At 47.3% G+C, this 26,679-nt stretch overlaps 1 protein-coding gene across 11 annotated transcripts in view; it reads left to right on the top strand.

Annotated features, from left to right (window-relative positions):
• Positions 1–26,679, top strand: part of LOC126529887 (transmembrane protein 50A) — a 205,725-nt gene that overhangs the window by 89,100 nt on the left and 89,946 nt on the right. Inside the window, exon 2 of one of the 11 annotated variants that reach the window (XM_055070085.2) lies at positions 21,631–21,711. The exons of the other annotated variants lie outside the window; for them this stretch is intronic. Within the exon in view, the coding sequence (XP_054926060.1) occupies positions 21,663–21,711 (49 nt within the window). The 5' untranslated portion in view covers positions 21,631–21,662. The remainder of the gene's footprint in view (positions 1–21,630; positions 21,712–26,679) is intronic. 11 annotated transcript variants of the gene reach the window in all.

The following is a 26,679-nucleotide window of genomic DNA, read 5'->3' as shown; positions in this document are numbered from 1 at the left end:
TGCCCATCACACTTCGGCCCTGTATTCACGATAACGAGGTTATGTTGCTCACAGAGATCTAGCATTGACTTCCCGTTGTTGTCGGTATAGCCATCTAGATCCTGTACATGGGCATTCATGTCACCTAATTCATAATTCATATGTCATAATTTTGGCACCATTCCTAAAACCCTTAATATCGGCTCTTAGACATTCCACTAACCCTTGATTCTTCTCTCTGCAATTACTTCTGGTCCACAATAAGTTACGCCTAGCCACGTTTTCTTTCCACTCATTGTACATGTTAACCAAAGATGCTCTTGACATTTTGAATTTACTCTTTTCCGTTTGGCTCCCTGAGGCAATGCCTCCTTTACTAGATGCCCGCCGCGTTGCTCGTTTTCCCATTGTAGTGGCGGTTCCTTTAGTTGAAGTTAGTTCAGCACAAATGCCGTGAGGCAGCGCTCGTTGCCTTTTCAACTTCCGGCGGATGTGGCAGCGGTGGCTGAATGCATCCGCCGGTGCGTTATATGCGCGGGCATCTGTTAGTGGGCGTTATCGCGGGCCTCCGAGACGGTGACAGATGCCCCAGTAATCTCGAAGGCCGCAACACGTGATTGCAAGTTGTAGGCGTTCGCCATGAGAGGCGCTCGTTTCCTTTTCGCGGAGGAGAGAAAAGGGAGAGGGCCCGGAACCGAGCTACCGGACAACGCGGCAGGCATCTAGTAAAGGAGGCATTGCCTGAGGGATGAGCATTCCGACTCCCCGTCCCTTTCTTTCCAATTTAGTTCTGTTGCACCCTTCCCAAACATAATTCTCAATCACTGGTGGCGCTTCCAAGTCTCTAAAGTACGTTTCTGTAACTGCATACACCCCTATTTGTTCTCTATTTAACTGTTTTTCAATCTCTACCCACGTTTCCTTTCTTCTGCCGCCCTGCATTCCTGCGTCGCTACCTTCAGTGATCACATGCGAGACAGTCTTTTCTTTCTCTCCCCTCCCCCCTTTTGCTTGGATTGAGACAAAGTTCTCGGGCACGACTCGTTTCCTTTGCCCCACATGCATTTTGTTCATTTGTTTATTAACTTAGTGCAAATAAGTGATACTGTTGATGCCCAGGCACCCATTCTGACAAGGCACTTGCAGGATTTAAAACATGATGATGACATTAGGTCTGGCTGCTTAAAATCAGATGACGAACTGAAACAGCTGGAATCATCACTGGCTGCTGCCAATGCATAATTTGCAGTTTGTTTGTCATAAAGTCAGGTGAGCGCACTAATTAATGAAGGTGATTCATACTGCTGTCAAAGGAGCACTTTCTATTGCGGACTGCTTTATGGTAATTTTCATTTGCAATCGACTTTTTCTATCCTTATCCCAAGTATGATCTAAATGTTTGATACGGATTGACCTTAATCGCTAATGAAAGTAGGGAAGCCTGAAGGCCATGAATGCTAGTGTTTAGAGTTTGAATGTTTGCGCTAGTTGCCCGTGGCTTACTGTGCCTGCTTGTGTGGATGGCGCAGATAATTTGAGCACAGGTAGTGTTAATGATACTTCGTAGAGCGGTGTAAATTAATTCGCTTATCACTTATAATTTCCATGCTATAGAAACAAAAAATTTCACATTTTTATCTAGAGCTAATGAATGTGTGCTTCTCTGTTGATGGGTAAATCGACGACATAATCTTTCATTCAACTTTTTTTTTAGCACTGCAGCTGGGTTAACTTTGCTAAATCAATTATCGGATCAAATAACTCGTTAAAATGCGCAGAATAATTAAACTTGAGCACTACAGAGGATGCACCTAACCATATCACAACAATATGAATACAAACCCCAGCTGCAGAGCAGCTGTGCACGAAAGGAAAGAAAAAGAAAATCGCCACTCAAGCACTCCGTACAGATGATTAATCAGTGAAGCTGAAATTCGCGGCCCAAGTGTTTATCACTGGGTTAATCCCAACGGTTCCTTAAACGACGGCTTGGTAGGCTGCTGGATCCTCGGTGCACAGTTGCTGCTTGCGTTCGGCTGCACGATCGCATTCTTACGCCCGGGCTGCAGCATCGGCATGCCGTAGGCTAGCTCATTCCCGGTTCTGCTCGCGATGTCGCTGATCGAAAGCTGCCTGCTCCGCAGGAGTACACATGCCGCGTGGCCTACCCATTATGGAGCTGGAGAGAAACTGCTGTGCCTGCACTCAACTGTGACGGACAGCAATGACGTCACTACTGACGCAGCCAATCGTGCACCTCTCTTTCTCTTTCTTTTCGCGCATGCGCATGAGATCGCGCTGTACAGGCAACAGGCGGACAGACGAATTGGCTAGCCATATACAGCTTCGCTGTAAAAAAGCAATGCCGTCGTTCTATGCCAAATGACTTCATGCAATTGCTTTCTTGGAAATGAATGGGTGCCTGTTTCGTGAATCACAGTGCAAGGTTCAAAAGTTGGTGCTTATCATCTGACGCTAAGTACAAAAACAAAAATACAATGTGCTTGTATCTTCCTGAAGCGCCTGATAGAGGGACAGAAAGCCGATTCAAATAAAGTTATGTTCATTCATTCATTCCTTGTCCCGTTTCTTGAAATATTTTTATTGTTTTTAGCTACGGTTCTTAGCATCTTATACAAAAAACTGGCCCAACAGAAAGCTTTCCTCATCTGATCACACAGGGCCGCCAACACAAGCAACGCCTCTTAGAAGAGCTTACACAATCCATCAAGCAAAAAAAAAGAAAAGACTGCCGTGCACATGATATGCGACAGTGAAGGTGAGGTTATACAACTCGCCCCAACCTAGATGGGCAAGTTGTAGAAACAGCTTCTCGTTGTTACCAGCCACATTGTTAAAATCGCAGTCGTGTGACATGATGAACACTCTAAAAATTGCATTAAGGCTGTTTCACATGCTGCAACTGGTATGACGAAAATCGGTCCAGTCGCACGTGTTGCAATGCCATTTTTAGAGTGGCCATTTCACATGATTGTGATTTCAACAATGTGACTGATGCAATGCCCAGGGTTGCTTGTTGCCAAGTTTTGTAGCACACACTGCATAATTCTTTTAATGTAATGAACCAAACATGTAGATTTTAATAATATTGACCTTTCTTTATTAGGAGCAAATAATATGCAACTTTTGTCATTGAAAAACGTTTTGATGTTTAAATTTGTTTTGGAGTGCCTAACGGCAGTTTCTGAAGTTCAGTGCGAAGAAACACGGCATATGTAAGCAGCAACAGCTGTTTGCAGCTGGTTGTCCAGCGCTGTGTGTTGTCTCATGTGCCTTCTATGTCTGTGTCATTCTGCCTGCACTACAACTTACAAGATGACCTGTCAACAAGTCCATATAGCTACCATCACCGCATATGCAGTATTCCTAATTCAGCTGCAGTGAAGTCATTGTGTCAGTGCAGCAAGATCCTTGCGCTGCCTGCGCCCAGCGACAGCTGCTGGATAAATTATGTTTGTCTATTATGGACATCTCTGTTGGAGTGACATTTATTTTGCGACAAAGGTTTTGTTGTAAAAATATGCTATGATCATGTCTTTATTCGCTATCACTGGGATCACGCGTCTAACTCAATGGTGAAATCTTCCAGCAATTTTTTTCGCTCCTCATCTGTGCCTTTAGTTACCAACCGTGTCGATGCCAGCAGCCATACTGTATGATCATCATTGCATCTTTGACCAGCTTCCACATCGCTTGATTGGCTTTGTTATCTCAATATTAATGCACAAAATATCACCAATAAGTTTTCTGCATTGTCTCTTATTCACTCATACTGTCCTCACGTTTCCATCATGGAAACGGGGCTACACAATTGGATTTTTGACTCAGAATTCACTCCACCGGACTATATCGCAATTCAGACGGACAGACAAAACAACAAAGGGGGCGGCGGCGCCCTTTTGCTTCGGTCAGATCTTAGGTTCTCCATTTTTGATGGAGTGTGCAATGGAAGTTACCACCAACTTCTATTGCACACTCCTTAATGACGCTCAGAAGATTGTCATTCATTGCTTCAACACTAAGGTCCTCTTCCTGAGTTAAAACCGAATACCTGTTCTGTAGCTTGATCCGGAATTCGTCTGCTCTTCGTCTTACTGCTAACTCATTGATCGGCTTCTTATGTACCAGTTTCTTCCATTCCCTCCTCAAGTCTAGGCTAATTCGAGATCTTGCCATCCTATGGTCACTGCAGCGCAACTTGCCGAGCACGTCCACGTCTTGTATGATGCCTGGGTTAGCGCAGAGTATGAAGTCTATTTCATTTCTAGTCTCACCACTCGGGCTCCTCCACTTCCACTTTTAGTTATCCCGCTTGCGGAAGAAGGTATTCATTATCCGCAAATTATTCCGTTCTGCAAAGTCTACTAATAACTCTCCCCTGCTATTCCTATAACCTATGCCATATTCCCCCACTGACTTGTCTCCAGCCTGCTTCTTGCCTACCCTGGCATTGAAGTCGCCCATCAGTATAGTGTATTTTGTTTTGACTTTATCCATCACCGATTCCACATCTTCATAGAAGCTTTCAACTTGTTGGTCATCATGACTGGATGTAGGCACGTAGATCCGTACGACCTTAAATTTATACCTCTTGTCAAGTTCCACAACAAGACCTGCCACTCTCTCGTTAATGCTATGGAATTTCTGTATGTTACCAGCTATATTCTTATTAATCAGGAATCCGACTGTTAGTTCTTGTCTCTCCGCTAAGCCCCGGTAGGACAGGACGTGCCCGCTTTTTAGCACTGTATATGCTTCTTTTGTCCTAAACTCACTGAGCCCTGTTATATCCCATTTACTGCCTGCTAATTCCTCCAATAGCACTGCTAGATTCGCCTCACTAGATAACGTTCTAGCGTTAAACGTTGCCAGGTTCAGATTCTACTGGTGGCCTGTCCGGACCCAGAGAGCCTTTGCACCCTCTGCTGCACCACAGGTCTCACCGCCGCTGTGGTCAGTTGCTTGGGACCTCCTGGGGACTGAGGGCCGGCGTTTGATTGTTGTATTCATGTAGGAGGTTGTGGCCAAGTACTGCACCGGGGTCGCCAATCCTGCTCTGGTGGTAATCTTGCTCTCCACCAGGGTGTCCACCCTATTACTGTACCACAAGTTGTATTAGTACTCATCACTCCATCGTGAACCTTACATCATGCCAGCCTCGTACATTTCTCACCGCACCTTCAAGTTTTTCATCCATGTGCCTGAATGGTTACTTCTTCAGCTTCCTTCTTCCCACGTGCAGCTAAAGATTGGAATGGCCTTCCCCGTTATATAGTTGATATCACTTCTGCATCATCATTCGTAGAAAATTTCAATAAAATTTTTTGTATATAAACACATGTGGCATTGTTCATGTTTTTTAGCTGATTCTGCCCCGTGTGTAATACCCCCCTGTGAGGTCATTGAGGAAATAAAATGAAATGAAACGAAAGGTCAAAGCGACAAAGTACGCCATGTGAAGGGTTTCTTGCAGGAGATGTGAACGACCTCGGTGCTGCGGCAACGGCGGTCTGTTGTGACAACAGGAGTCACGCTATAATTAACGGCTGATGTCTCCTCCAACAAGACTATGTATGGCCCAATGAATCGTGGTTGAAACTTGTCAGACAAATCAGAAGTGCGAAGAGCAGTACCTCATCACCAGGTCAGAAGGACACAATGCAATGAAATGTGTCATAAATGATCTTCCGGTCTTGTTGTCTGGCCGTTGTGTTTAGGCGGGCACGCTGGTGACACTGAGCAAGTCGTGAAACAAATTTTTTTGCAGCACAGTGTAGATGGGTTGACAAAAGCATCGAAGAAAGAAACCTCTAGAAGGGAAGTAGGTGACTGTCCGTAAACTAGGTAAAATGGCGAGTAGCCGGTGGTGAGCTGAACAGCCGTGTTGTAAGCAAAAGTGATGAATGGTAGAAGCTTGTCCGAATTTTTGTGGTCAGGTTGAATATATACGGTGATCGTATTGGCAAGCATGCGATGAAGTTGCTCTGTCAAACCGTTAGTTTGTGGATGGTAGCTTGAAGCTGTTTTGTGGGTAGTACCGAGGTGCGCAGGACTTCGTTTGAAAGTTGCCAGAGGAAAGCTTTTCCACGGTCGCTCAGCAGTATCCGAGGAGCACCATGGTGGAGAATGATAGCTTGAAGGATGAAGCTGGCAACTTCCGAAGCCGAGCCAGTGATCACTGATGTTGTCTCAGCATAGCGCGTCAGGTGGTCGATCGCAGTCACTATCCAGCAATTGCCAGTGGGAGTAGCACAGGGAGGGGCCCGTAAAGGTTGTTACCAACAACCTCAAATGGTGCGGTGGGACACGAAATAGGCAGTAATTCACCTGAATGAGCAGAGGTTGCGAGTTTGCGACAACACAGAGAAAAAGAACCGACGTACTGCCCTACACTAGTAAAAAGTCCAGGCCAATAGCAGCGGCTTCGAATGCGATCATAGGTTTTATGGAAACTGAGATGGCCAGCCGTCATGTCATTGTGGAATGCTTCGAGGACATGGGCTCGAAGAGCATGGTAGAATGGGTACCCAGCGGTGACCATTAGATTGGTAAATGCGATGATACAGCACTCGATTGTCCAGCTTGAATTATGCGAGTTGCCATTGAAGCCGTGCGTTAGGTGGGTGAGACGCATCAGAGAGGTAGTTTATCATACGCCGACAGTATGGGTCAGCCCGTTGGCGAGATGCGAAAGTGAAATAGCCGTCCGGAGAAAGGCGGTCTATTGAGGCTGGAGAGGAAACGGGCATAAAAGTCACATTTGAAGAACTGCTTTGCGACGGGGTTGCCGAGATGTCAAGCGAGTGCGCAGCTAGCAGACAACAAGAAAGAGTGTCAGCGTGTTGGCGTTTTTTGCCAGGCTCATGAATAATGTCAAAGTCATACACTTGCAGGCAGAGAATTCAGCGACCCAGGCGTGCGGTCAAGTTCTTAAGCGTGGAGAGCCAGCATAAGGCATGGTGGTCTGTAACAATTGTGATGACGCCCGTGCAGATAGGGTCGAAACTTCCGTATGGACCAAACAATAGCCGGGCGCTCAGTGATCACATACTTCTCGCCATCGGTGAGTACGCGGCTGCCGTATGCTACGACTGTCTCTCATGAAGAGTTGTCGCATTGTAGAAGAATGGCACTGATGCCGCGGCCGCTAGCGTCTGTGTGCAAAAGAGTTTAGTGTCATCAAAATGACGAAGCACAGGTTCACACGTGAAGGCCCCCATCAACCTGTTAAAGGCTGCTTCACATTCTTGAGACCAGAAGAAGGGTACACAGGAAGCAAGTAGCTTGTGTAGTGGCACAGCGATGGAGGCTAAGTCTCATATAAAGTGACTGAAATAAGAAGCGAGGCCAAGGAAGCTTCGCATGTCTTTAGGCCTTTCAGGGCGAGGGAAACGAAGGACCGCAGGAATCTTGTCAGGGTCAGGAAGTATGTCGTCCTTGCTCACGACATGTCCTAGGACCTTAATACATTTGCTGGCGAAACTGCATTTTTCGTGTTGAGCTGCAGACCAGCCTCGGTAAGGCATGTTAGAACTTCATCCAAGCGTTGTAGGGGCTGAGGAAATGTTGATGAAATAACGACGATATCGTTCAGGTAGCAGAGGCAAGTTTCCACTTCAGGCCACATGGCACGGTGTCAATCATGCGCTCAAAAGTCGCAGGTGCATTGCATAGCCCAAAAGGCATAACGTTGAATTCGTACAGTCCATCGGGGATAGCAGGCGTTGTTTTTTCTTTATCATCTCCGTGCATGGGAATTTGCCAATTGCCAGAACGGAGATCAAGGCTTGAAAAGTATTCTGCGCCCTGTAGTGAATCAGGGGGCATCATCAGTGCGTGGCATAAGATATACGACCTTTCTAGTGACCTTATTGAGGATCCGGTAATCAACGCAAAAGAGCATGGTGCTGTCTTTCTTTTTCAGACCAAAACAACAGGAGATCACCAAGGGCTAGCGGAGGGTCGGATGACCTTCTGTTGTAGCATGTCTGCGACATTTCCTTCTGTGATTTTCCGCTGGGCTAGAGACATGCGGTATGGGCGTCGACGCACTATGGACGCTTCGTCTGTGTGAATGCAATGCACTCCAACTGTGGTTTGGCCCAAAGTCGACGAATAGACATCAAAAGAATTTGCGTTTGTTCAACAAAGCAAGGAGCTGCTGCATCTATGAAGGTGGCAAGTCACTGCTGATGGCTGCAATAAGGTCGGAGGTTTTCACGATCTACCCGTGTTCGTGAACAAGGGTGGGCTCGAGGCACCCTCTGTTAGACAGATGTTCCGCAACGTGGTGGTGGTGAACGATGACTGACCGCCGAGCAGCTGTGCTCGCCGGTGTTTATTAGTGTGGTGACCAATGGTGCCTACCGAGCCTGGCGGGCCAATGAAGATCATGCCTGAGAGGCATCACATGCTTGTTGCACCCCCTTTTCCCCAGTTTTGTTAAATAAATGAAACAAACGTCCATGTTCAGAGCATAAGGCTCTGCCTCCGTCCTAGCCGGGTCGACGGTGCCTGCTACCCAGGCGAGTAACGGTCCGGTGGCCTCCGCCATCGAGTACTCCGCCTGGGCACTAGTGCTGACATGCTGATGGGCGGGTGTGCCGATGCTGGGTGCTGCCTGAGCCAGCCTCGATCTGTCCGGAGAGTTCGCAGTGGTCGGCTTTGTGAATGGTGCCAGCTTTGACCAGACCTCCGGGTGCGCGTGCTCCAGCATGAACACTTCAGCAGGTTCTGGAACAGCATCAGGCACCTCAGACAGGGGCAGGTGGCTCAGAGCATCAGCAGGTCCCAGGTCCTTTCCCAGACGGTGAACCAGCTGGTAACTGTAAGCTGTCAGCCTCAAGGCCCAGCGTACCACTCGAGGAGATGCCTGCACGGGAACTGCCTTGTGAGGCCCCAGCAGCCCCAACAGCGGCTTGTGGTCCGTGACCGCTTAGTACTTCCGGCTCTACAGATACTGGTCGAAGTGTTTGTCAACTAATGTGAGGGCCAGGCCTTCCTTCTCCAGCTGGCTGTAGCGTTGCTCTGCAGCATGAAGCTGACGAGAAGCAAACGACACAGGGCGTTCCAGGTCATTCTTGCCCGGTGTGCCAGGGCGGCTCCCACGCCGCACGGCGATGCATCTAGGGTGAAGACGACAGGCTTGGCAGGATCGAAGTGTACCAGCACTGGAGGCTTGGTGATTTGCTTTTTGCTGCACTGGAAAGCCTGGTCCTGATCCTTCTTCCAGACCGATTGCTGACCATCTCGAAGCAGAAGATGGAGCACAGTAGATGCTCCAATAGGTTTGGCAGGAAACTCCTGTAGAAGTTGATGAGACCGAGGTAGCTCTGAAGCTCCTTCTTTTTCTGTGGCTTAGGCACCTTGAGTACAGTATCAACTTTGTGGGGAGCCAGGGCTAGGCCAGCCTGGAAAGTGACATGTCCCAAGTACTCAACACTGGGGGCCTGGAAAATGCACTTTTCCAGGTTGAGCTTGTGCAGGTTTTGCAGGTGGTCCCCGTCGTAGCTGCCATAAACCAGGATATCATCCAAGTACACCGTCACGTGCCTCATGCCCATGAAGAGGTTGTCCATCTCCCTCTGAAATATGGCTGGGGCTGAGGCCACGCCAAACGGTAAGCGCGTGTACTGGAAAAGCCCCAAGGTTGTGGGTCCTGGGTCAGCCATGCAAGCCACTGAGGTGTGTTGCGACAGGAGAATTTTCATCAATGTTGCATTCATGGCTGTGACGAGTGCAGAGCCATAGTGAGATCGAACCACACCTGTTGTAAAAGCAGTGCCTTCATGAGGCAACAGGAAAAGGGCAAGACCAAGACGTCACTATGGTCAATATCATTTGATAGAATGGTAACAATTCGCTGTCGGCCAGGAGGTAGTTCGGTATCTTCCGCAGCGACCAGGCGCAACGGCGTGTAAGTTTCTTCCCCCAAGCAAGTAGTCAATGTCGGTAAGATGTACGACGCATTATCCGCAACAAATGGCTGCGGAAGCAGAAGAAAGAAAAGCCCACCCTAAAATAAGTTGAGCACACAGGGACAACACAGTGAACTGAATATGGTGCAGGATGTCATCGATTAGGTCTCGGGCAGTACAAAGAGTGGAAAACTGAACAGTGTCCCCTTGGGCTGCAATCAGCGTCAGTCCATTGTAAGGCATCGTGACTTTTCTGAGGTGGAACATAAATCAGCATGGATAACGGAAATTGTCGCACCTGTGGCCACCAAAGCATCGACGGGCACCCCTTGGACAAACACCGAAAGCATATTGGACGGGCACGCTGTAGGAACTTGAATCCTGTTGACATGTGCAGTTCTTCCTTCAAAAACTGCATTGCTTAGTTTTCCGGACGATTGTGGCGTTGAGTCAGATGGGCTGTAGTGGTGAAATGGAGCGGCGAAACGGTGAAGGGGAGTGGCATCTGGCTGAACGGTAAGGGCTTCTGTCGATTCGGGCGGAGATCTAGAGCGGAGCGGAGGGGAAGAGAAGCGCCGGCTTTGGGAAGAGGCTCCACTGAAAAAGTTGTGTTCAGACATTTCATAGCCCCAACGCTCATTCTGCTGGTGCTTGCAGCAGAAACGTGAAATATGGCTGCGATAGTAATAGCATGTGGGACGTGGTGGGCGCCAAGGCGGGTAGTACAGAGTGCTGGGTGCTCCAGAAGTCAGCGCAGTCAGATGGGTCGGTGAAGGCTCAGGTGCCATGGACGGGATGTTCTGTGAAGGCGCGGCAGCAACTGACGCGTACATTGTTAACAGGACCATTGCATTGGCATTGCCTGGCGGGGATACAGCAACTTTGAGCATAACTTGGTAGCGGACGAGAGACTGATGGTTGCATGTGCGCAGAGTAGGTTGAGGAGGCCAGTTCATGACCTCATGCAAGGCCGCACTAGAAGGTGGGCTAGGGCACACTGACGGCGATGACAAGCCTATTGATTGTAATTCTCCACGTATTACTGCTGTTATCATGAGACGCAGTTGTGGGTCCACCGTGGAAGAATATTCGCCAATGTCGAGTTGAAGGCGAGCAGAAGTTTGTCCAGGCGCTGACACGTGATGATGTCAGCGATTGTAGCTTGGTTCTTGATGGCAAGGGCGTTGAAGGCGACTGTTCTAATGCCTTTCATAATGTGGCATACGTTGTCTGACTCGGGCATAGATGAACTCTAACTGCGGCAGAGCGCAAGAACATCCTCGATATACAGTCGAACCCGACTATATCGAACCCGTTTACATCGAATTATTCTATATATCGAACAATTTCTGGTCACGGTATAGTTACAACGAGTATATATAGCAAAAATTACGCTTACATCGAACAAATATTGCAGTGACTCCCGATATATCGAACGTCAAGCGGCGGAAAAGTGCCCCCAGAAGTTGGCTTCCCCTCGCGGTAGCGGGGAAACCCGGCGGCGCGGCTCCATCCAACCGCTCTCCCTACCGTGACCGCGCTGCCTCGGGCTGTTCAGGCGAGCCGTCGACACTCCCCCTGTCGCGCATAGTGGAATCTATTAGGCCACATCCTCCCTCTTTCTCTATCATCTTTCACTTGCCACCTCCTCTCCCCTGACGAGGCTTCGCCGTGCTCCCTCACGGGTTGCAGAATCAAGCGTCCTTCCTTTCTTTAGATCACTATCTAGCGACGCTCCCCAGCAAAAAATGATCCTGGCCCGCCTACAGCGCTTGCTCAGACAGCCAATCAGAGGCTCTTGTGCTCTCTTCGTGCAAGATGGCGAAAGTGCGAGTAGTCTGGCTGCTTCTCTGGTTTATCGTGTTTGCGCCTTGTGGACCTTCTCCCGCAGTGTTGCCGTGATGAAGCGGCAGAATTCGCCTTTCGTCGTGAAGCTCGAAATCATAAATCGCGCCGAACGTGATGAGAAGTAGGATATCCCCGCAGCGTGCAAGATTCCGAGGAGCACTCTCAGCACGATTAGGGCTAAAGTGGCCAGACTCGCAACCCGGTGCCCATGGCGCCCGACGCGTACGCACGGCCGTGTACGAGGGGTTCTTCATACGTGCCGGTTTCCGTGTGCTCGGTGAGGGCTGTAAATTCTGATGAATGCGACGAAGCCGTTGCCGATGTCGCCAAAGTTTGGAGCGAGCTGTCACAATTTTCGTGACATTCGAATCAACGGTGGACGAGTTTGTGAGTGCAGATGATGGTGTCGCGACCACGGTAGAGCCCGGAAACGAAGACTACATCGCCGACATCGTACTGAGCACAAATGAAAGTGGGCACGTTGAGGAAAGCAACTACGGTCCTTTGCCCACATCCTCCGAAGTGATTGGTGCACTCGCATTAGTCCGGCGCTTCTGCGCGAATGCAGAAGGTTGCGGCCTCAGCTGTTCCGACTCCTTAGACAGCGTGGGGAAGTGCGTGCGTCGCAGGCAGCGAGATTGCCCAAGCAGAAGAAAATGCAGGACTAATCTATGCCAAACTAAACTAGTTTCGTTAATAAAGTGATTTTATAAATGGTATGTGCTTTTATGACATCAAATTATTTAGCAGGCTTATATCGAATTATGCTCTATATCGAACTGATAGGCGTTTTTTTGCGAGTTCGATATAGCCGGGTTTGACTGTACATCGAGGGTTTGCTTTGCAATTGTAGACCGAACTGCTGGGTTACCAAATGCAAGGCGGAGCTGCTGTGTAAAGGCAGCCCAGTCAGTAAAGTCTATGTCGGGGTTGAAGAAGCATGTCTTCGCCACACCCATCAAGTGTACGTCGCAATGATTAGCGGAACTTGCTCGCTCGTAGTCGTCTAGCCAGTCCTGCACATCTTCCCCACAAAGATGAGCGAAGAGATGGGGGTCATGCTGGTGGTTGCTTAAGATATAAGGGGTGGCTTGCGGTGTCGGAACGGTAGTGGTAGAAGTGGAAGGTGGGTAGGTCTGAGACGTGCTAGCGGACAGTGGACACAAGTGGTGGCTTGAACGAAGTTCCAGGGGGTAGACTGAGCGAGCAGAGGACTGAAGATCGAAATGTCACCTCCACCACATATGACGTCTCTGTTTGAGCGATGTTTATTTGGCCTGAGTACTTGGCGTCGAACCAGCAAAGGCACACAGCTGATGAAGATAATCACACCTGGAACTGAAGATGCGGATTGGAGAATGTAGGACGATGATGATAACATACAGATGAAGACGAGTGTAATAGACGGCCGCAATATAGCTTGTGATTGCGCATAAACGGTGCCTGCTCCTCGCGATATTCTTGTACTAAACGGTAGTAGTAGTGGTAGAAGTGGAAGGTGGGTCGATCTGAGACGTGCTAGCGGACAGTGGGCACAGGCGGTGGCTTGAACAAAGTTCCAGGGGTAGACTGAGCGAGTAGAGGACTGAGGATCGAAAAGTCACCTCCACCACATATGACTCCTCTGTGGGAGCGATACTCTTTCTTCGCTTCCTTGTGCATGCACGCTTGGCACAGCACTTCTTCTGCCAAAAGTTTTGTACATCAGCACAACTGGTCAGATGGCTTTTTGTCCCACAATCCCATGACGAACTTGTCATTAACAAGGCGGTCTTTTTTTAAGTTTGTTGTAGCCACAACGCTTGACAAGATTATGAAGCGCCGTAAAAAATTAAACTGGCTTCCCTTACTGTTGTGTTTGCCTATGAAATCGGCAACTTTAATAAATTTCATTGACTGGGTGGACAAAATGCGACACTAGCTTAGCTTTGGCATCAGCAAACGTGAGAGTTTCTGGAGTTGACGTTACCAGTGACGGCAGGATGCTGCGTGCTTGAGGCTCTATACAATACAAAAGCATGCGCACATGCACCTCGTCGGTGGCTGTGTTGAGACTGGCAGTAAAGGTGCAGTCTTCGTTTGTTGCTATTCCTGTTGGCCACTCCCTCGGGCTTGTGAAGGTAGCTGGGGCTGAAGCCTGACATGCAGGATGTTGACCTTGGTATCCCCGGCGTCCACACCGGCTGCCGCATTCTTAACCGCCGCATTAAGTGGCTTGCACTTCTGACACCATGTTCAGAGAGGCCAAGTGATGACACGAGCGACTCTGCCCGTAGCAACAAGAACCTTTATTGCTGTCTGCCTGTTAAATATACACTTGTTGCAAGGTGCCGCCTCCTTGCTCTCAGCGCCATCTCATAGCTGCAAACTCGGGCACAAGGCGGCAACCACTACAGTGCTGGCAACACTGTTCGAGTAAACAAAGATGGCATCCAGGTTCATGGCGACGCTTTCATTGGGTGCTGTTGGTCACGTTTCTCTTTTATGGCATTGAATCGAGGTGTTTCATGGAAGCCGAAAGGGTCCTTGTTGCTGGTCGCCTTAATTAAATTGATTTCAAGGATTTAAGCGACGAAATCGACGAACTAGTTGTCTTGTGCATGACGCCGTTGACACGCCGGCTAACATGCGTGGTGGGTTGACAGGTGGTTGACAGAGGAGGGTGGGGTGGCCCTAGCCTTGGCCTTCTGCACAGCACTCTTTTATTCTCAATTTGACACACTAAACACACCTTCCCTCGTTGCTGCACCCACCCGCATTACACCCTCTCCCCTTTAGAAGACCCCCACCTATATATACTGTGGCGAGGAAAGCATGCGTTGCCTTGAAGAAAAGTTCACTTGTCGAAACATTGGTTCCTGCTTTCACCTTGTTCTCGTTTTGCTTATCGTCTTGATTTTCCATCTCCCGCATTCCCCGTTTTTCTCGATGTGGGCCTGTGTAACGAGACAGCAGTTTTTCTGACAGGCCGACCTGATGCGATGGAGACCATAGAAACACCAAAGAACCAGGCGGGAAGTGCATGTGTCGATGTCGCCGGTCGTACAAACGCCTTTGACTCACTTGAGATTTCAGAAGGTGGTCACAGGCAATTTCCCTTGCGGGGGCACAGTGAGCGATGGCGTCAAGTGCATATTTACTGGTCGGTGCCACATGAAAGGGAGGGTTGTGTCGAGGGGCAGTGCTGCTTCTCGGCCGAACAGAAGGAAAAATGGGGAATAACTGGCTGTGTCATGGCGCGAGGAATTATAAGCAAACGTGACAAAGGACAGAGTGAGGTCCCAGTCAGTGTGGTCTGAAGACACATATTTCACGAACATGTCTGTGAGAGTGCGATTGAGATGCTCTGTGAGGCCATTTGTTTGCAGATGGTATGACGTGGATAGCTTGTGTCTTGTGCCATAGGACTGCAGAATGTCAGTGATAACTTTTGATAGGAATGTCCGGAACCTGCCGTGGTTGCTCAGTGGCTATGGTGTTGGGCTGCTGAGCACGAGGTCGCGGAATTGAATCCCGGCCACGGCGGCCGCAGTTCGATGGAGGCGAAATGCGAAAACACCAGTGTGCTTAGATTTAGGTGCACGTTAAAAAACCCCAAGTGGTCGAAATTTCCGGAGTCCTCCACGTAGAGACGTAATACCTGAGAACTTTAATGAACTGAAAAGAAATTTGGCAACTAAAGTAAATGAAGCGCGGACATATTACTATCAAGTCACTCTCCCTGCATTCATTAGAGATGATCCTGCTCAATTTTGGAGATTTCTGGGTCAAGGCAATGAAACGGTAAATAAAATTAAACTGAACGGGAAATTCGAAACTGACGGCTTTATAATATCGCAGGCTTTTAATGTATATTTTCAGAGCGTTTTCTCTCCATCAAGTGCTTACGTACCCCAACCCGCTATGCTTGATGATAGGGACATTCCTATCGTCACAAGGAAAGGTGTCTTAATTATGTTAAGGAACTTGAGCACCAGGAAGAGTATAGGACCAGATCAAATCCCAAATACATTTTTACAACGCTATTCTATACAGATAAGCAATTTCTTGGCGAAGGTCTTTAATGCATCCTTGCGTAGTTGCGAACTTCCGGATGACTGGAAAATTGCACGCGTAATCCCCATCTTTAAAAAAGGTGATAGGTCAATCATTTCTAATTATAGGCCGATTTCTTTAACTTCTGTCTGTTGCAAGTTACTAGAGCATATTGTGGCTCACAATATTCAGGGCTTTTTAGCAGATAATAACGTCTTATCTCCTTGCCAACACGGCTTTCGGAAGGGAATGTCCACGACGACACAATTGGTAACAACTATTCACGATTTTTTAGCAGCTCTAGATTGTTCTGGGCAAATTGATATACTTCTGTTGGATTTTTCTAAAGCATTTGATAAGGTTCCGCACTGTAAATTACTTCGAAAATTAAATAACCTAGGATTGCCGCTATATCTTATCAAATGGGTTGAGGCATATTTTACTAATAGACAGCAGTTTGTTGAAATCAAATCTAGTGTATCTAGGATGCTCAGCGTTACATCCGGTGTTCCCCAGGGGAGTGTTTTGGGGCCATTATTATTTCTTATATATGTAAATGACTTAGTTCAAGTAATCCCTGACTCAGTGTCTATTAAACTTTTTGCGGACGATTGTATAGTGTTTAAAGAAATAACCTGCCATGAAGATCATATGCTACTACAGTGAACGCTCTGCCACATTGAATGCTGGTGCGCAGAATGGGACATGGAACTAAACGTTAACAAAACAGTGTTATTAAATTTAACGCGGAAAACTAATCCTAGCATGTTCACTTACACTATCCATGGCTTTCACATTCAAGCAGTAACTCAATATAAGTATTTAGGGATTACTCTTTCTAGTGATATGACATGGGGAGCGCACATCTCTGCAGTTTGCGCAACAGCTTTTCGCAAACTATGTTTTTTAAAAAGGAAGCTTACAAAGGCAACGGTGAATGTTAAACTTCAAGCATACAATGCCCTTGTCAGACCTAAATTGGAGTATGCATCAGTTGTATGGGATCCACACACAAAAAAGGATATACACTGCTTAGAACGCCTGCAAAGGAAAGCTATCAGATTTATATTTAATAAATATAAAAGGCTGGATTCTCCAACTAAGCTCATGATTGCGCATAACATTCCCACCCTGGCTGCACGCAGAAAAATCAGTCGACTAAAATTCTTGCATAATATTTTGTCTGGAAAAATAAATATATCGGTACCCCCATATTTAAAGTCCACCGCAAGAAGACCAACACGTAACACTCACAAACACTCCCTACAACCAATTTTTGCCAAAACAGAGGCTTTTAAGCAGAGTTTTTTCCCACGCACAGTTTCGGATTGGAACAGTCTACCTGAGTTTGTTTGTCAGGCTGAAAATTTTGACGAAGCCCTTGAACTCCACTTGTCTCAAATATCAACGTAGCCAAACTGTTATTTCTGGTGCAAGTACTGTTGTATATTATTGATGTGCTGTTCTTTTTACGTGTGTGTATGATAAATACCGTCCCAGTGAAACTGATGTATTATATTGTCGTGCAAATGTTGTTGGAAATTATTTCTGTGCTGTTCTTTTCGCATTTCATTGTAATTCCACTCCTGCTTGGGCCACATTGGCCTGCAGTATTGTGAAATAAATAAAATAAATAAATAAATAATCAGAAAGTGGTTTTGGCATCTAAAACCCCATAATTTAATTTTTAATTTAGGAATGTCCTGCCACGGTCTGTGAGAAGTTGTTGCGGAGCTCCATTTAATAAAATCACATTGCGTAGGAGAAAATTGGTGACATCTGTGGCGCAGCTTGTTGGAAGCGCTCAGGTGATGGCGTAGCGCATGGTGTAATTCATGGCCACAGTGATCCACATGTTCCCAGAGGTAGAAGGAGGAAAAGGGCCAATTAAATCCAAACCAACCCGAAAGAAGGGTTCCTCGGGAATGTCGAGTGGTTGAAGGTACCCAGCAGGGAGCGTTGATAGTGTCTTGCATCACTGGCATTTCTCACACGCAATTACGTATCTTCGAACGGAGCGAGCTACCCCTGGCCAAAAGAAGCGTCGGCGGATCCGGTCGTAGGTACGTGACACACCCAAGTGACCAGCAGTGGAGAGGTCATGAAGTTCATGGAGAACAGCTGATCGAAGGTGTTTAGGGATCCGAAGGAGTAATGCAGGGCGGTAGAGTGTGGCGGTAGAGTACGCTATCTTGAAGTGTGAATAAGTGAAGGGAACTATCGGCAAGTGACGATTACAGGCGCTCAATGATGAAACACAAGGACGGGTCACGGCGCTGCTCGTCAGCGACATGGAGCAGCGGAAAAACAGAGAGAACACAGGCGTCGGTGTCAGTATCAGACGTAGAGGTTGCATCTTCGACTGTGTAGTGAGAGAGGCAATCTGCGTCCTGGTGTTGGCGTCCTGACGTGTAACTCACTGTGTAGGGATATTCTGGAGTCAGAGGGCCCAACGACCGAGCCAGCCAGTAGGAGCCTTGAGCGACGAAAGCCAACAGAGTGCATGATGGTCTGTGGTTACTGTGAAGGGCTTGCCATATATATATGGGTGGAACTTGAAAACAGCACAGATGAGAGCAAGACATTTGCGCTCGGTAATGGAATAGTTGCACTCTGCACTTGTCAGGATCCGGCTAGCGTAGACTATAACACGGTCGTGTCCGTGTTGGCGTTGCGATAAGACGGCGTTGATCCCATAACCACTGGCATCGGTTCGGACTTCTGTAGGTGCGGACGGGTGAAAGTAGGCCAAGACCAGTGGATTGGTGAGAATTGGGATAAGGCGTCAAAATGCGATAGCCTCAGGGGAAACCAACGTAAAAGGCATTTCTCTCATCAGAAGTTATGTGAGTGGTCGAGCGATTGCTGCGAAATCTTTCAAGAACCGTCTGAAATAAGAACAGAGCCCCACAAAACTCCGGACGTCTATGACAGACTGAGGTACAGGGAAAGCCGTTAATGCTGTAACCTTCTCCGGGTTGGGTTGTATGCCGGAAGTATCGATGAGATGGCCTAGCATTGTAATTTGTCGGCTCACGAAGTGGCACTTCGATGAGCTTGATTGGAGCCAAGCCTTGCGGAAGACGTCAAGGATAGCTGCGACGTGCTCAAGGTGCATCTCAAATGTAGGAGAAAACACAAGGACGTCGTTGAGGTAACAAAGGCAAGTTGACTATTTCAACTTGCCTTTTCAACGCTTCAACTTGCCTTTCACCACTTCAACGCCATACCGACTGGCAACATTCTTTAGCCCATGGGAAAAATAATGGACGTAAGGTACCTTACATCCTTACTTACCTTTACCTGATTATTGTACCTTACGTCCATTATTTTTCCCATGGGCTAAAGAATGTTGCCAGCCGGTATGGCATTGAAGTGGTTTTGAGTGCTCCTAACAAGGTGCAAAAACTGTGCCAAGCTATTTCCGATAAGTTAGACAATAGGGTAAAAAAATGCAGCTGCGGTCTAAAAGAAGATCAAAAATTCACAAAATGCAGAATAGGTGTTGTGTGCCGGTTTCCATTAACCTGTGGCAAAATGTACATGGGACAAACTAGTCGTTGCATAAAAACCCGTCTAAAAGAACATGAACGTTCTCTCGGTAAAGAAAAACATTCGCACTTGTCGAACCACTGTAATCTATGTCATTGTGATCCGGTATTTTTTACACTGACATTTTGTTTTCAGATAAAAACAAACTAACACGTGAAATCAGAGAATCATTTCATATCATAAAGTGCACTGAAAAATGCATAAGCCAACCATCGATTGCAATCACTGAAAATGAATCTGCTTTTTTCAATACTGGTTGAACCTTCTTAATCTGTTTATCTTAATCTGGTAAAGGGTAAACGTCCTTTTTAGTGATTCGGTTTAGGTGGTGGTAATCAATGCAGAAACGCCACTTGCCATCTTTCTTTTTGACGAGCACAACTGGCGATGCCTAAGGACTCGACGAGGGCTCAACAATGCCTCTGGCGAGCATCTTGTTTACTTCCTGCTGAATGACTTGCAGGAAGACATCACGAATAGGTGCGACGACGTAGTCGCCATCAGGCACGGTTGCCGTTGAGGCCAATTCGATGAACGTTAGTGCTTTTGTAGGTAAGCGAACAAATGCTGTAGTGCAGAGGGTGTTCGGTTGTTCGGGGTGAATGTCTGAAAGAAGAGGAAGCTAGAGGCACAGCGTACCGGTGGAACAGTCGATGAGGGCAGAATGCATCGTCAGAAAGTCTAGCTCAAAGATTAGGTCACGAGGGCAACTGGTTAGCACGGTGAACAGGACTGGAACTTGGCGGCCAGCAATTCCTATGTGAGCAGTGCACATACCACTGACGACAACAGTGGCGCCATTGGCAACGCGTATGGCTCGAGTGACGGCAGGCGTAAGAACTCTTTTGAGGCGATGACATACAGGATCTGTTCTGAAAGCAGTAGGACTAACTTTTTAAAAAAAATTTCATTCATGATAATAGTACAAACGATTAGAATGTTTCAAAGTAGCACCCTTCCGCATCTACACACTGCTGCCAACGAGTTTTCCAGTTTTCGTACGCCTCCAGGAACACCTAGACCGAAAGGCTGGTGAGCTCCCTCGTCATGGCCTGTTGAACCACCTCTACTGATACGTGATGCTTCCCCTTGAATGTTGATTTTATTCTTGAAAATAGAAAGAAGTTTGGTGGGGCCAAGTCGGGGCTGTAGGGGGGCTGAGGCAGCGTTGCCACCTTGTGCTGGGCAGGATACTCCACTACGCGGAACGCTGTGTGGCTCTGCGCATTATGGTGCAGCTGCCAATTGTTGGCAATGGCTGGGCGGACACGAACAATGCATTTTCGCAGTCTTTTGAGGACTTCCACATAAAAAACTGCATTAACTGTTAGTCAGGGTCGTACGAACTCCTTGTGGATGACTTCATGTCGATCCAAAAAGCAAATGAGCATGGACTTTTGCCTGCATTTGCTCATTCGTGCTTTCTTGAGTCTTGGGGAAGAAGGGGTGGGCCATTCTGAGCTCTGCCGCTTGCTCTCCGGGTCATAATCAAACACCCATGTCTCGTCACCGGTCACTACATTGTCCAAAAAGTCAGGATCCTCGTTCACATGGTGAAGAAAATTCTGACAGATTGCTTTCCAGTTGGCCTTTTGCTCATCTGACAACCACTCGTGGCACGAACTGCACGCACGCTTTCCTCATGGCTAAGTTTTCTTTCACGATCTCAAGAACTTGGGTTTGAGGAATGCTCAAGTCATCAGCAATCATTCTGATACTCATCCTATGATCATTGTTCAGTAAATTTTTCACTTGCGACACATTTTCATTGGTCTTCCTGGTCGAAGGGCGTCCGGAGCGGTCATCGTCTTCCACTCTTTCCCTACCTTCTCAGAACAGCTTATGCCACTCAAAGACACCTGATCTAGCCATGGCAGCTTCACCGTAGGCCTCCTTAATCATGTCGTGAGTCTCTTTGCCCATTTTACCAAGCCTTACACAAAATTTGATTGCGTATCGCTGATCCAGTAAGCGCTGCATGATTCTCCGTGACAAGGCGTTTCGACAGGGGTTCACAGTACAAGCAACCTGCTCTCTTCAACAGCCGAGAGCCGACTGCTGATTTTTCCCAGCGTTCCCAATATCCCCCTTCACCAATCCTGCGTGCGCAGACCGCCTCTCGTCCACCTGTCCGCCCAGGAAAAAACCAATCCTACTACTTTCAGAACAGACCCTGTAGGTTAGCACTCATTATGGACACTTGGGCTCCAGTATTTAGTAATTTAGCTCCAGTAATTAATGCCGTCAACAGAACACCATCCACGTCTACTTCAATTAGGTTCGTGTTGGTGAGGAGCATCAACGGAGGATATGGACAGGATGAACGTGACGCAGCAATATGCTCTTGTGCTTGGTTCCGGTATGTCATTATGTTTACATAGCTAAATTATGTACTTCCTTTCTGTGTGTTGCTTTTATTGTCACAGTTGTTTGCCAGTTCGCAAAACCCAACACATGGAACTCCACTCTGCTAAAACCCCAAATTGTGGTTGCAGTATCTATAAATAAAATAAAAAATAAAAGAAAGAAGTCATCCCATGTGCAGGGTTTTGAACAAACCGGTATAGTATCTGTCACCTTTTTCCCAATGCAGAAGTTTCTTTTGTGCACCTTTTCGTGGGATTTTGTTACCGCGGCAGTTTGCGTCTCTTAAGTTTATGTGTGCAAAATCTAAAACTCCCTACTAGAAGCATTTTTTGTGAAGCAAGAAGGTTACAAACATATGACACGTCTATATCTTTGTACAAGTCTGAGATGTGTTATCTCGTGAAGGTTTTCAATGTAGTGTGATGGGTGCCTTGAGCATTGGCATATGCGCTTGCACTGGCGGGCGAGGGTTACATGTCTAGCACCCCCTTCAGAATTTTTTTCTTTTATGTTTCTCAGTGCTTGTCCTGTCTGTCTCACATTCCTTTTGTCTATTGCACTTCATCATAGTAAAGAAATAAGATAGTTCTTTGTGATAAGTCTTCTACTATTACAGTAGACTCCATTTAAACAGAACTCGAACGGATAGAAGAATATGCCCTGTTTATCTGAAGTGTCATTTAAGCAAAGGGCCCAAAAATCGCCAAAAATTGGTTTATGCGAGAAGTGTCAAATTGTTTTGATGTCACTGTGGTGAAACAAGTGATGCTTTACTGTGCCCTGCTTCTGATATTGTAGATTTCTGTTTTGCGCAAGGTTGCGATATTGTGCGAAAGGATTCCCAGTAATTCTGTACGGTTATTGCATTCAAAATAGCACTCCAGACTTTCAGCTGCATCTCCTGCTGTCTGGTCTAAAACAGTAACCACAATGAAACAATCACATCTATGTTTTTGCATGAAGTAAACTGATATTTTCAACTGTCTTCTCAAAGCAGATAACGAGGGCTTTGTCTGAGGTCTCTGTTAAGCAGTAGCGGCAGCCTGACTGCGAGTTCCTCCCTATTCCATAGTGCTCCCTTCCTCCTCAGAGACCATTGTTTGCCTAGCGAAATCCTCATGATGGAGAACACGGTTGCAACTTCAACATCTTTAATTTGCATTAACTTTCACTCAATTGCCTGATGGTTTGGGCATTCTGCAATATTTATAGCATTGTAATTTTATATTGTCACGGGGATTCACAAGTACACGTGGAAGCGACGAAACCGTATATTACAATATTTACAGGCTGCTGCTACCGCAGAATGGCTGACAGTATCTCACGCGGCATGTCCCATCTTTTTTCTCTTCATGGAGCGCAGCAGTCCTTTAATGGCATGCTCATACGCGATGCCCCGTAACATCACTTCCAGCAGACTGTGCACCATTACGGTGCCTTCTAAAATCAGTCAGCACTGCTGGTGAAGTAGGGTTTTATCTGCGACACGTGGACAATGTCAGTAGTAGACATAAAAGAAGAAGACAGGCGATGTGGGAGCGGAGTGATGAGGTAGTCAATGTCATTGAGCCTGCGGAGAACTTTGTAGGTTCCAGTGTAGCGAGGGAGGAACTTCTCGCACAGGCGTTGGCATCGAGGCGGCGTCCAGGATAGACCAGAAATTCAGTAGGGTACTTGACTTCACGGTGCTGGTTATCATAGCGCTCTTCTTGGCAGGCCTGCGATGAACATAGCCTAGTCTGTGGAACCTGGGGAGCTATTAATACTGGCTCGAGAGAGAGGATGTCCTGAGCATATGCGGTGGGTAAAGGGGGATCAGTAGGAAGGAGCATCTTGAAGAGCAACGCAAGGTTGCGGCCGTACAATAGAAAGAATGGCGAATATGTCATGCCGGGACAAGTTGTAGGCAAAAGTAACGTAGGGTAGGGTGGCGTCCCAATTGCAGTGATCATTAGAGACATACATAGACAGCACATCGGTTGAGGCATTTGGTAAGATCGTTGGTCTGTGGATGGTAGGCTGTCGTAACGTGATGTTCAGTGGAGTAGCTACGAAGAATTTTTTCAATAACCTTTGCTAGGAAACAGCGGCCATGATCTGTAAGAACCTGATGTGGGGCTTCATGTCGAAGAACGACGTCCTTGAGCAGAAAGTCTGCAACGTCTGTAGCGCAACTACTGGGCATGGCGCACGTGATGGCATATCTGGTCAGTTGCGATGGCAATCCATTGATTGCCAGATACAGACATAGGGAAAGGTCCGAGCAAGTCAAGGTCGACGAAAAAAAGGGCTCCGATGGAATGTTGACAGGCTGAAACAGGCCAGCCTGTGGAAGAGCAGCACCTCTGTACCGTTGACAGTGCTCGCAGGCAGCAACGTATCAGCGCAGAAAACGATACAAGCCAGGCCAAAAGAACCGCTGTCGCACGCGGTCTTGGATGCGTGAGGTGCTGAGGCTGGGGGGTCCTGCAGTTGGAGCATCGCGTAGATGTTGAAGAATGGTGGTGTGCAGGTGTCGAGGAATAACTAGCAAGAATTCTGGCCTGTCAGGTTTCGTGTCGGGACGGTATAGAACTTGATTGCATAGGACATACTGACGTAGAAAAGGGGCGGAACGTGCGGAAGAGAGTTGCTGAATGGTGAGCTTTAGGGATTCATCCTGACACTGTTCGGTGCCGACGTCACGTAAATCATATATGGCCAGCGATGCTAGCAGGGCTCACAGGATGGCATGAAAGACAATCTGCATTGTGATGTAGTCTGCCAGATTTATAAATTACCTCAAATGTATATTCCTGTAGGCTGAGAGCCTAGTGACCAAGGTGACCAGTTGGTCCTTGAGCAATGACAGCCAACAAAGAGCGTGGTGGTAGGTAAGAATCGAGAATGCGCGGCTGTACAAATGCGAGCGAAATTTTGTGAAAGTGCAAAGCAACGCAAGGCATTCGCGTTCTGTGATTGAATAGACGTCCGCACGCCAAGTTTCATCCTAGACACCAGTGCTCATTTCTCCCCTGGCGGAACGATTTCTCCTCCAACAAGTGTGTTTCCTCCGCTTCCCTTCACCGTCGCGTCCGCGTTCAGTTCGCGCTCTGCATGAGACATCTCTTGTTTGCGACGGCTCCTCTTCGGATGACTGAAAATTATTATTGTGTTGTTAACTGTCATGACAGCAATGTAAACACGAAAGGGTTGATGCCACCAGTGAAATTCTGCCGATTCACAAAAAAATGGTATGAAAAAAGCAGACAGACATGGATTACTGCGGTGCGCCGAACGAAGTAAACAACTGGCAAACAAAGTGAGCTCATTCATTGATCACTCATGAGTGTGTGACGGTTTTCATACGTAACCAACATAAATTTTGTGATTACTCGGTATATAATCCTTTTATTCATATAAAAACTTTTAGTTGTTCGACCAGTGCTTGTCTTGTCTTTTTTCTCGTGTTTCGTTTGTGTGTGCGCTGCCAAGAATGAAAACCACTTCTGTTGCATGTGCTAGCAGGGGCCGAAGTTCACGCGTGCTGAGAAATTGAATATGCGCACGATGCATTGAACATGACCGGAGTTCATTCCTGCATCACCACTGCTCGATCGAGTTAATGGACGATGCACACCCGCGTCTTGGTAGCGCCGGCATTGCTGAAGCAGAAATGATTACTAACACTTTCAACTTCAGTCTCTTGAGCACTGTTAAAAAATGGCCAAGCTATTTACATTGTGGCCTCTATTCTATATTGTAGGGGACATACCAGTTAAGGTCGTACGCGTATGTCGTACTTTTGCTATGTGGCGATATATTTTGTTTATTTCTTCACAGTGTCAATGGAAGTCCATTGTCACCATTAGAGACAACACGGATTTGTCGCAAACATTTTGTGGGAGACTGCAAAAATGACTTTAGCTAACACGCATAGTATATGCCGACGATTTTTCCGGCGGCACATACGATGTCGTTTCCAATTGCTTAGCGTCACTTACATGGCTAAGCAGGCGCTGTCCTTTCGGCGCATGGCAGCCATAAAAATAATCGTCAAGTATACCGATCTTCTTAAAGGCAAATAGAAGCATATACATCATCCTTCGAATAAAACATCCACACAAACACACGCAGGCACACACCGCGCACGGTACGAAATGTGCTGAAACACGCGCAGTGCAAGAGGCAATCAAGGCGGTGCGAACGAGAGATGGGAGAGGCATACCCTCGCCGGTTGAATTTAGCCCAGCATGCGGCACTCTCACGCCGGTCACCGCTTGCGATGCCGTTCTTGTCTATAGTTCTGTTCAGACATGGAGAGAAAGGGGCTTGCATATGCAATAACACGTGTTTGGCCGTGCTGGTGCCGAGGATGGCACCAATTCCATGTCCACTAGCGTCTGTGCAAACTTCAGCAGTCGCGGATGGGTCGAAGTGAGCCAATATAGGTGAATGGAGCAAGTTGGTCAGCGCCAAGAATGCAGCCGCTTGGTCGTGGCCCCACGATAAGGGGATGTCCTTCTTTAGAAGGTCGGTTAGAGGTCAGGCTATGACGGCGAAATTGTGTACAAAATAGCGAAAGTACTACAAACATAATCCCACAAAACTCCGAACATCTTCACTAGATGAGGGCACTGGGAAGTTCTTGACAGTGCTAATCTTGCCAGGGTCAGGTTGGACACCTATAGCACTTACAAGATGACCAAGCACGGTGATCTGTTGTCTTCCAAAATTACACCTTTTGGAGTTTGGGAGTCCAGCCAACGAAAGACAGCTAGAATGGTCACCAAACGAGTAAGCTGACTTTCAAATGTTGGGGAAAACACAATGACGTCTAGGTAGCAGAAACAGATGGACCATTGGTAATCACAAAGGAGAGAGTCCATCATGCATTCGAAGGTTGTGGCAGCATTGCACAGTTCAAATGGCATAACTTTGAACTGATAGAGGCCCTCCGATGTGACAAAGGCAGTTTTTT

The sequence above is a fragment of the Dermacentor andersoni genome, chromosome 5, assembly GCF_023375885.2.
Source record: "Dermacentor andersoni chromosome 5, qqDerAnde1_hic_scaffold, whole genome shotgun sequence".
Classification (NCBI taxonomy): Eukaryota; Metazoa; Arthropoda; class Arachnida; order Ixodida; family Ixodidae; genus Dermacentor; species Dermacentor andersoni.
This window is presented reverse-complemented; position numbering and strand designations above follow the sequence as displayed.